A 16325-nucleotide genomic window follows, 5' to 3' on the forward strand; every position below is an offset into this window, starting at 1 on the left:
GGAAACCACTGCATCAGCGGGAAGAGGATGAAGGTCAAGATCATCACTGAGAAACAGAAATAGATTGCCTACAGATAATTAGAGTTGACGTATGACATGAAACAAATCCAAGGTTCACACAGCAAACAATGGTTTTTTATTTTCTTCGGTTGCCAAGCAACAAAAACTCACAATTTGTTGGAAGCTTAAAGAATTTTAAGACAGCTCTACGAGATTGTATGCAAGTAATTACTGTGATAAAATAGTACTCTACCAGAGAAATGTAAGAACAAGGCTGCCATTAATGTATTAATCATATGGTTTATAAATGTCAGAAAAATGTGAACATTACATGTTCTTAGAGCCTGAGATGCTTTCTCAACATTGCTTGTTTGGTCTCATCAATATCAATAAAACATACACTGTATTAAAAAAAAGTTAACTAAGTATAAAAAATAACTAAACTTTACAAAAACATATGGAGAATAATTTAATATCACTGTCACTTAACTGAATCCTATATTAAGTGACAGTGGTATGGTTGAAATGAGAGTAGTGAATAATAGAAGTCAGCATTGCTTTGTTTACAGTGAACATCATGAATGAAACCTTATTCCCCCCAAGGCAAATTTGCTTTACACAAAGAGCATAAAGGAATATCAAAAGCACATCAATAACCATACATGACAACACATTAAGCAAGGAAAACATAAGCATCATAAAAGTAATCAGCATATATTATTATATTATTTTGACACTTATGTTCAACAGCCTTTTGTCACAATACGAGCTAAAATAAAATAAGATTGGGAAGAATACAAATTAGACAGGTATTTGTTAAGACTTAATTTTTTAACTTTTGGGTTCAAAAGGCAGACATTTCTTTGTTTTGCATATGGAAAACGTGTATACAATTTTCTTTCATATTAGGAAATGTAATGGGGATGAACAATTTCCTACAGAGGTTTTTCTTCGCACGGGATGGTGCACCTTTGCCCCGAGGGCAGTAGCTGGAAATGATGATTTAAGGGATATTTAGCCGTTTTCTGCGCCACTAACGGTGGAAGGAGATCTATATACAGTGCACACATTACATTACAGCCAGGCATATTTAATGCTGTGCCTGGGCGTGCTGTAATGTATGCAGGCCTGGATCATGGATGCATTTGGGGGAAGGGATGTCAAGCTGCCATGCGTCTGACGTCATGACGCAGGAGCAAGGAGGCGATGAGAGGAAGGTGCAATAAACACACAGGGCGTCTGCGCCTATCTAAGTAGGACAATAAAGTGAAAACGGTATCAATGTTCTAACAATGGATTTGTCAGACATGCTTGTTCTTAAAGTTTTCCTGTTCGTGTGTTTACTAAACCACACCCAAGGTGAGTGAGGCGTTTTGAGAGAAAAAGCGTTTCAAGTTGTGTTAAATCCATGAAGCTAAGAGGAGGACTGGTGTTAGCTCACAGAGGACCAGCAGGGCCTGCTTGTTATGAACAGGACTGCACCCTTTTTGCCGTATTACTTCAAGCTAACAAATCATATATAGCGTAAAAGCTGACTTGGATTCGTGCTGTCGATTGAAATAAACCGGTATTGATTGGTTATTTCTGTGTGTTGTCACCGTTTTTATTGTCAGCTTTGTGTTGGTTTTGTTGTTATCGTGCGGATAGAGCCGACAGCCATTGTTATGAGAAGATGGAGATGCCGACCGGGTGTACGGACCGTTAGCTTTGTGCTAGCTAACACTTTAGCTGCTATCATCACGATTAATGGGAGGAATAAGACATGTAGCTCCTGTCATTATGTTACCTGCACAATGGCAGGGTTTACCATTTTACATGGCTGACAAGTTTTCGGGATTGCTGGCATCGTTTTTTTCTTTCCCTGCTGTCAATGCTTATGCTACTGTCGCTATTCTGTATTTTACCTCAACGCTACTGTGTAGATCTATTTCATATTTGAAAAATGTGTATGATTTGTGCACGAAATTGCTCCTACGTAAAATGCTCCATTGCATTGTGATGTACCTGACGTTATGGCATCCTGCACCTGCTGTATATCCCGCTGCTGTGCTTTTAAATCGTTTACCCAAAATAATGGGCTACATATGATTATCATCTTCTTATACGATGTTCATTCAGTTCATTAGGGTCCATATTTCTATTTGGAAATCAGTATACTTTTTTATATTAATCTAAATTCCTTGCCAAACTATCAAAAACAGCAGTAACAACTTTTTTACATTTTTAATTGTAGGACTTCCTTTTTATTCAATGCTTATAATACTTTTATTTTCTAGTCCTTGAGAGGTAAATATATTTGAGAATAGGCTTGGCCTTCACTTCTAATTTTCACCTCAATGAAACATTTCATGTTAGCAACTAAATATTTCATACTTCACATGAAAAGAGAAACCAGCTGAAGCCTGGGTTACTTACCCCTGTTTTCCTCAATAGTTGAAACACTGAATCCTATAATTTAGGCTCTCTAAAAAGGCATAATTACCTACCAGACAGTACTAATTATACTGTATTTACTGAACATACTTTCTCTATGTTAAGGGGCAAGGATGTGATCTTACAGACTCAATATGCTAAAAAGAAAACGTACTTTCAATAGGAATTAAATGGCCTTAACAAAATTACTACCTTTGCTCGAAATGGATTGCTTTTGAGTGTGAAGCATGTGGTGAACGTGTGGGAATTTCTTTCCTTGGAGCCTGCCTCCCACTCCACTGGTGGCAAAATAATAATGATGCTGGGGGCTGTTGTTAAGCACTGCTTCAATACAGCATTTAAGGGTTAGTTACTGAAATATAAATAGCTCAATTTAAACATGCAGACCATACTGATTTGCTGTCGGTTTACATCATCTTAATCCTGCGTGTAAAACATCCGCCTGATCTTCTATTTTTAAGGCGCCTAAAGGATCCTAATATATATACCCTGCCTCAGTTACCTAGTCTAAAACCTAGCTGTTATACTGTAATGTTGCCTTTAAGATTCAAATGAAAGTTTGAAAGATATTGTTGAATTAACACACATAACTAACATTGGCATCTAATAATAGTCGATGTAACACTGTGGTATCAAGGCTGTTACAGGCTTATGGAATTGGATGTACGTTTTGTTTTGTTGCTCATCATTTGCTTGTTAACACCTTTTCTCTGGCAAACACATGTGTTTTTGTTCATTTTCATACATATACAACCCAAAGGACTTGAAAAGATTGGAACAGAAATCCTAGGATTGCTGTCTTGTAAACAGATTAGATTTGATCTGAATTTTCTGACATTTAAACCGGCTCGAGATACACTTTTTGTTATATTCCATGGAATGCTCTTAACATCCCGATAGCAATGAATATCTTAAGTGCTTTGACAACAAATCCATAGAAAAAAGTCATCTGTGGAAGCCGTGGCGCTGTAAAAAGCACGACCAATCATCTGAGCCGGCCCGGCTAAAATAACTGGATGGCCTACCTGCCTGTCAGCCTTCCATCTGTGCACAAACTGATCTCGTGCCCTCATTGGTCATGTGCGCGTTGGAGGAGGGGCTCTGTGAGGAAGTGGCAGATACATTTTTCCGGCTGTGTATTTTCAAATTCTAGCGCATTCGAGCTGGTTTCTCCAAAATGACCTACCCCACCTTTTAATAAGGCCTGTGTTTTCGTTTTTTAATGCTAAATATGAGGTCCTCCTTTTCTTCCCCAACAGGAAACTATAGAAATCCCCTGAACAAGTACATCCGTCACTATGAAGGTCTCACCTACGAAACAGAGCTGGTGCACAGCAATCATCAGAGGGCCAAGAGGGCGTTCTCTCCTGAAGACAAGTTCCTTCATTTAGATTTCCACGCCCATGGAAGGTTGGTCAATTTTCCAGTTATAAACCTAAAGGGAAATTCTGTCTGGATCTCTGTCTGTCTTTATGTCTCCTCTTTATTCACCTGTCTGTCTGTACATCTGCAAAAGTATCCCTATCCCTACCTTCTTCATGATTAAAGATGGATGTAAGCTGTAGCAGAGATTTGCAGTGTGATTGACAGTTGTTTACATTTAATCCTGTTTTATTGAATCTCAGACCTGGTCAGGGGCATCACATTTGCTCCATGGTGAGGAAGGGTCAGCCTTGCTCCTGCCTGTGTCGTTTCTATGTGCTCTTTAAAGCTTAACTTATGTATCTCTTTCCAGGGTATTACCTAACATTGGTTTTAAATAATCCAGTTTCTAAATTGTGAAGATTGCCTGTTGTGAATATATAATTTCTAAGCTTGGTAATGTTGGTTGAACAAAAAATCTATTTGCCTAACAATTAATTGAATAATTTATAAGATTAACCAGCAGAATAATAAATGATTAAAATAATTGTAAGTTGCATCCCTGGTGTGGGTTTGTTCTGATTTCCTGTCACATTTCCCTCCCTTTTTATTGTATAATAAAGTCATTACAGAACAAGTTCAGGGTCACACCAAAAGAGAAAAAACAAAGTAAGACAAGGCTGAACAACAAAAACAAAGGGGACGAGATTTTCCACAGTCTGAATACATGCAGGTCAGGTGAAGTAGAAACTGTTAATGTGTTGGTGTGCATGTTAGCCCTGTAATGGCTCTGGTGTTCCTGTTCACTTGCTACCTGGGTGGGGAAACCCTTTAAGGTATAGAATAGGGCTGCAGGATATATTGTGTCGTGACGATAATCGCGATATTTAGGACGTGCGATATTAAGTAGGCAAATGAACTCAAAGACGTCATGTTACAATTATTTTGCTGCTTGCTACAAAAGGAAAACTTGCGCGGCTCTCATGTCAGGGGCACTTGAGTGAGTGACATGCAGGCTCTGCATGCACAGCAAACCACCAATCGCAATCAAATCTCCAAAGCAAACGGACCCGATGATTAAAGGTAAAAACACTGTAGTTTCATGTGTTTCTCCAGGGCAGTTCGGCGCTGCTAACCGAGCTAGCTCAGCTTGTTGCTCTGATAACTTAAGATCCCGACGTCCGTGACTAAAATCCTTCATCCGGTTAAATATAGATTCAAAAATACCAATTGTATAGCATTAAAGTTCAAGAAAGGATGGTTTGAGCCAAAAAAAACTGTCTTTCCTTCAATTCCTGTATTTTTTCATATCGCAATATCGCAGGGGGGAAGAAATCGCAATGTCAGTTTTTTCCAATATCGTGCAGCCCTAGTATAGAAGATGGATTGATGAACACATGTAGTTTTTATTATGGTCCTTCCTCCAGCATTTTGCAGAGGTGTTATTGTTTGATGGAAAGTGTCCACACTTCATGACAAAGTCAAGACCATCTGGCTGGGCTTGGCAGAGGCTGCTTCTCGTCCTGCCTGTAGCACGGCCTGCTGTTCCCAAACTGATGCTGCTTAATAGGGACAGCGACGCAAACGCACAGAAGGAAGTGTCAGTTCCTTTGAAAAGCAGAAATGTGCCGGCTTCTTTTTCTTTTGAATTCATGACAAAGCTGGAGACACAACTCCTATTTGATTTGATCCCCCTTCCCTTTACTGGTACAGTGTAAAAACATGTTCTAAGATGTATAACCTACTTTTTCTTTTGTGATTAAGTCATACCAGAAAACAATGGTGGTGCAATGGATTCATTCAGATCACCAGATGTATTTGTAATTAAGTCAAGTTTGACTCTAAATTGTACAAAAACCCTGCTTTCTTGCAGATACTTTGCAGTTAAAAGTCTGACCTACAGAACTGTAACCTTTACAGTATACTAAGAACCAAAAAGAGCACTGTTAGGTGTTACAGGAAATCCTAGGTTTGCTGTAACACCTTTGTTTCTCTGCTGTTTTTATAAAAAACAGCATTGTTTCAAGATGTCCCATTTCCCCCTCTCTTACAAGATCAGACTGCAGTTTCCCTTCTGCAACAGAAAGCACCTCAGATGTTTTTCTCTGGCAAACCATGCCCTCCCTTTCACCCTTTTTCCCCCTTTTAATTAGCATTTTCCTTCTCCTCAAAGCCCGGGTGGATATTACTACCTCCCAAAGAGAGGCCACATTTAGATCCACACCCAAATACAAAGGCTCTCACTGTGACATGAATGAAACAGGTTTAAAGAAACAAACTTATTCCAAAATAGATAACGCTGTTGTTCAACGTTGTTACCTCCTTCATTACATTAATTAGCTTTTTTTTCTATTCCCTGAAGTTGAATTTATTTTGATTTCAGGCATTTCAATTTACGGATGAAAAGGGATTCCACCTTGTTTTCTCAAGATTTGAAGGTAGACGTTTCAGGAGATGAGGTTCCATTTGATACCTCTCATATCTACACCGGAGAGATCTACGGTGAGACTGATCTTCTTTTCTTTAATATACTTGTTTTAATATAAACTACAGTGAGGCTTGATCTTGTGTGAATCCTCTGACACCTTCACCTCTGTCATTTGGATTCCCAGGGGAGAAAGGCACCCTGACTCATGGCTCCATTGTGGATGGCAAGTTTGACGGCTTCATTCAGAGCTACCAAGGCACCTACTACGTGGAGCCTGCTGAGCGATACCTGGAGGACAAAGACGTTCCCTTCCACTCCGTCATCTACCATGAAGACGACATACGTGAGTCCCCTGCAGCCACACAAATACTGACAGGATGTAATCATCGTGTATGTGTAATTGGATGCACGCATATGTAAATGTGTGATCGGGAAGTGCAAGGTTAGGGCAGCTGAGAGGATGGAGGCAGACTGGTGTGATCGCCCCCCAGGGAGCAGAGAAACCCGCGGTGCTCATTAGCGGAGTAACACGATCCTTCTCTCAGGCTCATTTTAGCACTTTTACCAATGTTGGTACTTATAGTGAGCACTAGGCATACTTCATTTCACTGGCACCCCCTAATTTCACATCATCTGTGTACAGTATGTAGCTGAGGGGCAAATTAAACAGAAATGTGAGAGGAATCGCTAATAAGAGCGACAAAGAAAGTAACGGCTCACTTGGCAAAGCTACGCTCAAGTGGCGTGTAAGCACATCCATTAGCTGATCATGAATAGCAGCAGAAATAGAGAGACTCGGGGGGGTTAAGTAGCTAACATTGTCTTCTATAATCCTAACTGTGTTGTGTCTGCCTCTCTCTCTCTCAGACTACCCGCACAAGTACGGCCCGGAGGGAGGCTGCGCTGATAGCGCCGTGTTTGAAAAGATGAAGAAGTACCAAGCCTCGGCCGTTCGTGAGCCACCCAAGGTGCACTTCACCACACACCACAGTAAAGCCCAACAGACTCTATTAAAGGGATATGAATATCTCCGTCAGGGTCAGAGATAACTATAAATACTCTCTTTAAGTCTCTGTGAGCACTGTGGATATATTGACTTGTGAGAATAGCTTTTGTACTTTCTATTTAAATATGAAACTTATGCAGAAATCATTATGAACACACTGCAGCTAAAATCGCAGCCTAAAAATACCAGATATTATTTATTCATCCCATGTTTAGATGGAATATACACATATATATGTTTTATTTAACTGCCCATTTCCTACTCTCCCTCTCCTTTCACCAGGAGCTCCACACGGAGGCAGGCTCTAATGACCCGGTGCTGCTGAGGAAGAAGAGGATGGCTCAGATTGAGAAAAACACCTGCCAGCTGTTCATTCAGACCGATCACCTCTTCTTCAAGTACTACAAGACCCGGGAGGCTGTCATCGCTCAGGTCAATCACTGTCACTCACTTTACACATTCTACTTATCCATATATCTGATACCATAACTGTGCTCCATAAGAGAAGCTAATGTTGGGAAGGGTTAGTTTTTAAAGATACAATAAAAATGTAAAAACATGATGTTGTGATTATTTTTGCACCAAGCACAGCCATTTTAAAGGGAGCTGTTGGTAAAAAGGAGACATTGCTGTTGTTGTAGGTGATGTTAATTTGTAATGTCTTACTCTTTCAGATCTCCAGTCACGTCAAAGCTATCGATGCTATCTATCAGGGAACAGACTTCATGGGCATTCGCAACATCAGCTTCATGGTGAAAAGGATCAGGGTAAGTCTCAGGCTGATTTTAAGTTTTGATTTCATTTGTAAGCCCCTTTCTCCCTCTGAACTCATCACTATCATCCTATTCTGCAGATCAACACCACAAGTGATGAGAGGGACCGGTCCAACCCGTTCCGCTTCGCTAACATCGGCGTGGAGAAGTTCCTGGAGCTCAACTCGGAGCAGAACCACGACGACTACTGCCTGGCTTATGTCTTCACCGACAGAGACTTTGATGACGGGGTGTTGGGTCTGGCCTGGGTCGGAGCCCCTTCAGGTACTAAAAGACAGTCCTCTATGACCAGGAGCTGCACATAATTGTCTTATTCTTAATAATGCAACATCATTATAATATTCCTTATGCAAGGTTGTGTGCACAATGTCACAAAATACTCACAATCTTGGTTGAATATGGGATTATTCTAAAAAGGAAACAGAGATTTACTCATTTAATTGTGTTTTATCTGAATGGCATATTGCAGCAACACCATGAAAAGTGTCAGTGGTATTTGGGATTGCAAATGCTGATTGATTCCGACTGTTATGAGAACCAAGCAGCTTCAAATACCGACTCCGACAATATGCAGATGTGATGATTCCCAAAGGTTTCATTACGGCCCCTTGCCATTTATCCATTGCACTCTGTAACTCAGATGTTTTCTGTGCTACATTCTTAATTTCAAGTTCTAATGGAGAAATATTGCACTGTTGAAATCTTTAATTTACTTCTGGAGGGTGTGTGTCTTCTGGTGGCAATGAAAAACAATTTAAATGTAATATTTTATAACAAATCACTGTCATTATGTTGAGAAGTAAGGCATTAAATCATCTGGATTAAAAAATGGTCATGACATTAATCAGATTCTCCCTCTCTAATGAGATAATGTGATTCATGTTTTGTTGCTCTGGTTTTTAAGAAGTCTTTTCAATTCAATTCAATTCAAAACCTTTATTTATCCAGGTAAAATCCCATTGAGATCAATGATCTCTTTTTCAAGGGAGACCTGCAGCAGTAGGTTCAGCAGTCTTGCTCCAACTTGTGCTTTTCTTTCCCAGGGAGCTCGGGAGGCATCTGTGAAAAAAGCAAGCTGTACTCTGATGGGAAAAAGAAGTCTCTGAACACTGGTATAATCACTGTACAGAACTATGCCTCCCACGTACCTCCAAAAGTCTCCCATATCACTTTTGCACATGAAGTGGGACACAACTTTGGCTCCCCGGTGAGTGACTTAGATGCGCCACTCTTATGCCTGATGGAAATGAATTCATTAGTCTCGCAAACTTTTTTCCCTTCTGCTTCTTACCTGTTTTTTTTCTCTCTCATTCACAGCATGACTCTGGCTCTGAGTGCACTCCAGGAGAATCCAAGAGCCAAGACAAGAAGGAGAAGGGCAATTATATTATGTATGCAAGAGCCACGTCGGGAGACAAGCTCAACAATAATAAGTTCTCCATCTGCAGCGTGCGCAACATCAGCCAGGTGCTGGAGAAGAAGAGGGGAAACTGTTTTGTCGGTACGTTTGACTGTTTTAGTTCTGATCTTGTTTTCCTGTACTAATGTGTTGGGGACATTTTGAACCCAGTGCCCCATTTTCTGATTTCGTTCAGGCAACTATCTGGCACCAACATATCGGCTGGTAACAGCTTTGCAAAGCAACCTTGGCGTTAGTCCAGGACTATTTTTACACACAGTTGTTGGCATGTTGTGGAATTTTTTGCTTTAGGATATTTTTGTGTCACACTTAATCCAACTGTCAAATCAGAAGAATATAATACGTATAATATTTACTGTATATAGCTTTTGAAAGCTTAGTTTGCTCCTGATGTTTTGAAGCCTCCATCTTGGCGGATGTGACTTGAAAATGATTAGCTTGTGGTGAACGCCTCAACCTTTGACACCTGTTCTGTGTTATGTTGTTGTCTTTCCTCAAACAAACAAAAAAAGGTCTGTTTGAGTTTATTGTTGCATTCAAGGGTCTGTTTCTATTTGAAGAATTATATTTGTTGCAGCAACACATTGTCCTCGGAACAATATTTGTTTGGCTTTGTAATGAGACAGTTCTCAAACACTTTTATCCTTCAGTGCAAGAAGTCAAACCACGAGACATGTTCCAGTCTTCGGGGACCAGCCTCAATGTTTGTTTTCCTTCCCCAAACAGAGTCTGGTCAGCCCATCTGTGGTAACGGCCTGGTGGAGCCCGGGGAGGAGTGTGACTGTGGCTACAGCGACCAGTGCAGGGACCAGTGTTGCTATGACGCCAACCAGCCTGACAACAAGAAGTGCAAGCTAAAGCCCAACAAAGTCTGCAGGTAGGATTTCGCTTTTGACCATTTTGAAGTTTCATAAGGAAAATCTGGCAGCTCCTTTGTGATCATTGTTCACCAAACTCTCCTCTTTCCCACAGTCCCAGTCAGGGTCCCTGTTGTACCCGAGAGTGCTCCTACAAGGGTCGTAATGAGAAGTGTCGAGAGGAGTCGGAGTGCGCTCACCAGGGCATGTGTAACGGGGTCGGCTCTCAGTGCCCCACATCTGAGCCCAAGGCCAACTTCACGGCCTGCCACGGAGAGACCCAAGTCTGCCTCAACGGGGTGAGTGGCTGCAGACTTCACACCTGGGAGAACCGGTTGTTATAGCAACTTTATTTCCATACCAGTCAGCGTCTGATCTGGCCTTTCCTCATGCTCCTCCCCCACAGGGCTGCTCCGGATCCATCTGTGAGAAGTACGGGCTGGAGGCCTGCACCTGCGCCAGCCTCGATGGCAAGGACGAGACGGAGCTCTGTCACGTGTGCTGCATGGAGAAGAGTGAGTCATTTACCCTTTTTTGAATTTAATGTGCTGTCCTTTTCATTTCAATTGAGTTGACTGTCTGTGATTCATCTCCACAGTGAATCCCAACACGTGCAGCAGCACAGGGTCAGAGCGCTTGTCTCGGTTCTTTAATAAGAAAGTGACCACGCTGCCAGCCGGCTCCCCCTGCAACGACTTCAAAGGCTACTGCGACGTGTTCATGAAGTGCCGTCTGGTCGATGCAGACGGCCCGCTGGCCCGGCTGAAGAAGGCCATCTTCAATCCAGAGCTCTATGAAAACATTGCAGAGTGGATTGTGGTGCGTATCTACGTCTTTGATTCTGATTGGACGGTTGGAGGGGTGGTTTTTGTTTGACTGTGCTTGATTTGTGCTTGATTCTCTTCTCCAGGCCCATTGGTGGGCGGTGCTGCTGATGGGCATCGCCCTCATCATGCTCATGGCCGGATTCATCAAGATCTGCAGTGTGCACACTCCGAGCAGTAACCCCAAACTTCCTCCTCCCAAACCTCTTCCAGGTGAGTCCACAGATTTACAGAGAGTTCGTTAAACCAGAGGAAATTACATTTTTTATTTATAAATGTTTTGTACATGGTGTGTATTTAACATCTGTTTAAAGTCAATTGAGAACAGTTAACCTGTATGTAGCACCTGCAATTCCACGGCACTGATGTTCATTTGCAGTTGTGGGGTTGTTGTACTGAAGGTGTTTTTGATATTGTGTCCATCCCTTGAAAATAAAACGTATTTCTAATTGCATCTGTTAAGTCTTATGCGTAGTTAAAAAAGAAACTATGAAAAACAGGCAGTGTAACTGTTAGACACTAAATACTGAAGTGACAGTAGCTGTTAATGGGTAAAGGATCATATTGTCAATAAATATGATTGTCGCAGGGAAATAAGATCAAATGCTTTGACTCACAAATACAAAAAAGGATAACAATGGTCAGAGTTTTGGAAACTCTTTCCTGAGAGCAATTGTAGGTTTCGCTACTCAGCGTTTTAACTTGCTTTTAAATAAGGCCAACATTAAACTCTCAGGACTGATTCTGACATGTTTGCACAGGATAAAAGGCAGCACTATAATCAGAATAATCGGCCCCCTACATGAAAGTGAACTGTCAGTTTGAGTGATTTATTTCACATTTTTCACTCAGTTCTTTCATTTTCTCTTACTGAATCTTGTTCTGAGGTTTTGTATGAAAGGCTTTAAAATGACAGACCTCGAGTCTCAGGAGTTTAGAAACATCTTCTTTATTGCCATACTAGTGAATGGCAATAATGTGAGAAAAAAATGACCCAACTGTGGGTTTGGGCTGTCAAAGGAAAGACGTAGAAGGTAATTAAAAAGAAAATGGCGTCAAACCGTACAATTTAGAGCTTCAGCAAACATTAGAGCTTACTATGCTCCCGTCTCATCATCTCACATGTCTCCAAAATGATTAGCGTACATTCTGACACAGAATGACTCATCTCTCACAGTGTGACATGCAGCGAACTCACACGATGGTTGTTACTGCCATGCAGGCATCAGGAGCAGAGTGTCAGTAGGAGCAATTTTAGCTTGGAGTAAACGCACAAAAACTCCTTTTGCAACCAGCAGATTGTGCGGAAAACGGAGATCATACTGGCCTCTCCAGGTCATGCTCTTGCAGATGAATTTCATCTGTTGCCATCAGGGCGTAGATATGCTCTACCTGCTCTTAAGACAAATCGCTTTTCAAAATCATTCATCCCCTCTGCACTGAAACGTTTAAATTCTTGATTGGTTTTTTAACTTGATTCTTTATTTACTTATTTATTTTGATGCTATGAATTATTTATCGTGTTAATTGGAATGATCCACATCCAGGCCCCCGGGGGTGTCTGTGTGCTTCCTTCCCGCCTGTGCACATGACATAATCTGCTCATAACCAATTGCCCCTTGCAGGATTAATAAAGTTGTTGGTTGAATGATTGATAAAGTCTGTCTTCTAACATTACATTACTGCCTTTCCCCCCCGACAGGCACTCTGAAGCGGCGGCGAGCGCAGCAGCAGGCTAACGCCCAGGTGCAGAACCAGTCCCAGCACCCGCACGGCCACCAGCATGGGGGGGGCCAGCGGCAGCCCCCCCGGCAGCCCCAGCGCCAGGCACAGCCGCAGAGGAACCACCGCCAGCCCAGAGAGAACTATCAGATGGGCCAGATGAGACGCTGAGACCCCGCCCCCCTCCCTCCCCCCCCCAATGCCTTGGCTCCTCCTTGTGCCTACAGTGGGAAAACAAAAGCGTCACTCCATCCAAAGAAAAAGCCTGACATGGTTGTTAGTCGTCGTCATCATATCCTCCATTTACAGACAAAAACAGACACACGTGAAAAAGAGAACACAACTATCTAGCAACTCGATTGGTTCTTTGAGGAGTGGACTCGACCATCAGCCATTTCCAATGCAGTGCGATCAAGCATCCTTTTCCACCTTTTTTGTTCCTTCTGTTTAAGGAGTGCCAAGGAGTTAAGGAATCATGTGTAGCTTTAGTTCATTCTGTGATGTGTTTTTTGTTTTATTGCAACGTCTTCTTGAATGACACGCCCGTGGCTGCTGGTGAATTGTTCCGTGATTTTTTTATTTTTTTTTCCACCATTCTAGCCAGGAATGAGAGACACTCGGTGGGGATTTGCGGCACTTTTGTGATTTACACATGAAAAACGGCAAAAGACACAGGCTCCGGTCTCCTTCTGCATGTGACTGTACATATTTAGTGTATCATAAGTGAAAACAAACTATTTCTTCTACTGTAAATGTGTAATTCTTCACTTTTCTTTTATTCTTCGGTTAGTGCTCTCAGGACTCTTAACACGTAAATGAAGGAATGATGGTTGTGAAGAGTTCCTTGGACGTTGCTGTTGAGGATTTGGCGCCATCAAGTTCTCTTTGCAGTCGTCCAATCAGGTGGATCTCTTTCACTTTCGTTAGATTGATAGATTTTCAATTTGGGTCACCATATCCCACTTTTCAGGCCTTCTTTGTTCAAGGTCCCTTTTTTCATTTTTATTTTTTTTTTGTTGTATTGTCTTGCTAACATCATGTTTTGCTCATGTTGTGGAACAAGCCGAATGAGGTGAAGAGTCATAGGAACAGAAAGGGAGGATCACCTTTTATTGTCTTTACCGAATTGTTTTTGATGAATAATGAAATAACCACTAACTGAAGCTGAGGACGATTCTACCTGCTCAGATATGAAGACGAGGGAGAGGCTGCTGTGGCTTAGTTTAGGAGTGAGAGTGTATCATGTTACAGAGTTAGTTTACATGAGTGTGGAAATAAATTGAAAAACGACTCCGGTGTGGATGTTCAAAAAAAATGTGAGATCAAATCATTCTATTATTCTTCAGACAGCCAATCTAAGAATTTGTCAATGTGGGCATGCAGACACATTTATTAAATGTGACTTTTAATTGGTCTGTAATACTTGTATGTCACGCAACACTATTTCCTTTGACAGCTATTAATGTGAGTCTTAAAACCAGTGGAAGGCGCCGTGTAACGCAGCAGTTTTGTCGCACTACTCTCACACATCTCCTCAGTGTGGTCACTAGTTTCACAAGAGGCAAGCTGCTGCTTTTTATTTCTTATTTAAACTCACCTGCAGTTTACTCCCGCTCAGATTTCATTGCGGACTGAATCCCCTTAAGACCTCATGAGTGCCGGCCTCCATTAACATCAGTGTGCTATGAAACTTTAAACAGCTGGTCTTTTGTGCACAGGTTTTGTAAAAACACCGTTTTCAGGAGCCAGTGAAAATGGAAAGCAAGAAGGAGAGGTGATGGGTTGTTGTTGGACTTTCTGACCTCAGGTGTTTCCTTCCAACCTTAGTGCGGCACAGCATGAGGGGCAAATGACAACATGATTAAACCAAGCAAAAAATATTTGATATTTTGTGCCAAATGTCATGTTTTACTTGCCGATAAAACATTTCTCCCACCAAATAGGATGTGGCGAGTGGATGAAAGGTTAGCTATAGACATCTTTTGCATAATATGTGTGGCAAAGGACAGTTATTGCTCTGACTTTATTTTACCCTAGCAGTATCATTTTTAATTGCATGCAATACTAATCACAACTAATATCTTACAACACTGTCCTGATGGTTGTAACATTCACACATGTGCTCTGGAGGGGACATATTAATAACGTGTCTCGCGGTTAGACACGGCAGATGAACTAGGCAGGTCTGCGGTCGCTATAACGTCTCATGTCTGTACAAAGTGGAGCTCTTTTTAAATTTCATCTACATGTAAACTTGTACAGTACTTCGAAAATGTGCATTTCATTTGAAAATGGAAAAATTACATTTTGATACATCAGTTTAATTTTTTGTATTCTAATTCCAGAGTAAGTTGTTCAAAGATGTTCATATGTGACAAACTTTCCTCTCTAAGTTATTTATGTGCTAATTGAACTGGAGTTTGCTTTTCTCCACCATCATCAGTGGTAAAAACAATTCAGGGTGATGGAGTAAATGTTACATTCTCATTTCTGTCTGTGTTCTCCTGTGGCATGGTTTGGGTAGAAGAGCAGAAGAATAATGCCTGTAAATTTACTTTCTTTTTAATTTCGTAGTCTTGGTAAAGTTTTTAGATAAACGTGCACTGAAAATGTCCAAATTGAGTTGAAATGTTGTAGGTGATGTAGGCCGAAAGAACACGATTAAAAAGTAATACTACTGTCTGATTTTAATGTTCACTGTGTTTTATACAGTATCGGAAATTTTTGTTCACTTTGAACATTTTTACTAAAAAAGAATTTCAAATTGTATTGTGCAAAGAGATGTCATTTTTGGAGTACTTGAAATGCATTAATTAAAAGACTCGTTCAAAAATAAAATAGACCCCTGTTTACTGTCCGTAATGTGTGCTCTGTTTTTCTATTTTAATTTGTAGTATATGCTGAGGATTAATTCAGAGGAGTTTAAAATGGCACAGATTTGACAAATGGAAATCAGTTTTGTTTTTTTCGTTTATAGTTATAAATGTCATCTGAATCTCGTGGTGATTTCAGTGGAGTTGTTTCAGATTGTGCTTGTGATCTAAAACGCAAAGTCTGCAACCTTTACTATTGTACATTCAACTTGTTTTTGTAACATAATGTATGAATGATTCTAGCTGACAATGTTTTCTCAAAATAAATAGAAAAATGCATCAAATGTTTATAAAACCAAGGGTCAGATTTATAACATCCTCCTGCTTTGTTCATGAAGTTTTCTGTGTGACCAACGAGGATTTGGATTACACGTTTCTTTTTTTATCCTTAGATTGACCACACAAAGCGATATATCATGAGTTATATTGAATTTCAATGACATAATATTGACCTGCAACTTGTTATTAAAGGCAAGGCAAGTTTATTTATATAGCCACTTTCAACACAAGTTAATTCAAAGTGCTTTACCAAAATGAAAGACATTAAGAAAATGCCATTTAAAAACAGTCATTAAAAAGAAAAGATAATAAAATGAACATTAAAAGAAAAAAATCATGAATAAGTGC

At 40.7% G+C, this 16325-nt stretch overlaps 1 protein-coding gene across 1 annotated transcript; it reads left to right on the forward strand.

Annotated features, from left to right (window-relative positions):
• The first annotated feature begins 1200 nt into the window (after positions 1–1200).
• LOC117538862 (disintegrin and metalloproteinase domain-containing protein 10-like) lies at positions 1201–15986 on the forward strand. Its single transcript, XM_034204796.1, has 16 exons — positions 1201–1359; positions 3693–3843; positions 6179–6297; positions 6408–6566; positions 7091–7191; positions 7512–7661; positions 7904–7996; positions 8083–8266; positions 9046–9209; positions 9320–9503; positions 10149–10299; positions 10395–10578; positions 10686–10794; positions 10878–11098; positions 11190–11316; positions 12806–15986. The coding sequence occupies exons 1-16, from the start codon at positions 1293–1295 to the stop codon at positions 12994–12996; spliced, it is 2355 nt and encodes a 784-aa protein (XP_034060687.1). The 5' UTR covers positions 1201–1292; the 3' UTR covers positions 12997–15986.
• The last annotated feature ends 339 nt before the right edge of the window (positions 15987–16325 follow it).

This window comes from Gymnodraco acuticeps, unplaced genomic scaffold (assembly GCF_902827175.1).
Source record: "Gymnodraco acuticeps unplaced genomic scaffold, fGymAcu1.1, whole genome shotgun sequence".
NCBI lineage: Eukaryota > Metazoa > Chordata > Actinopteri > Perciformes > Bathydraconidae > Gymnodraco > Gymnodraco acuticeps.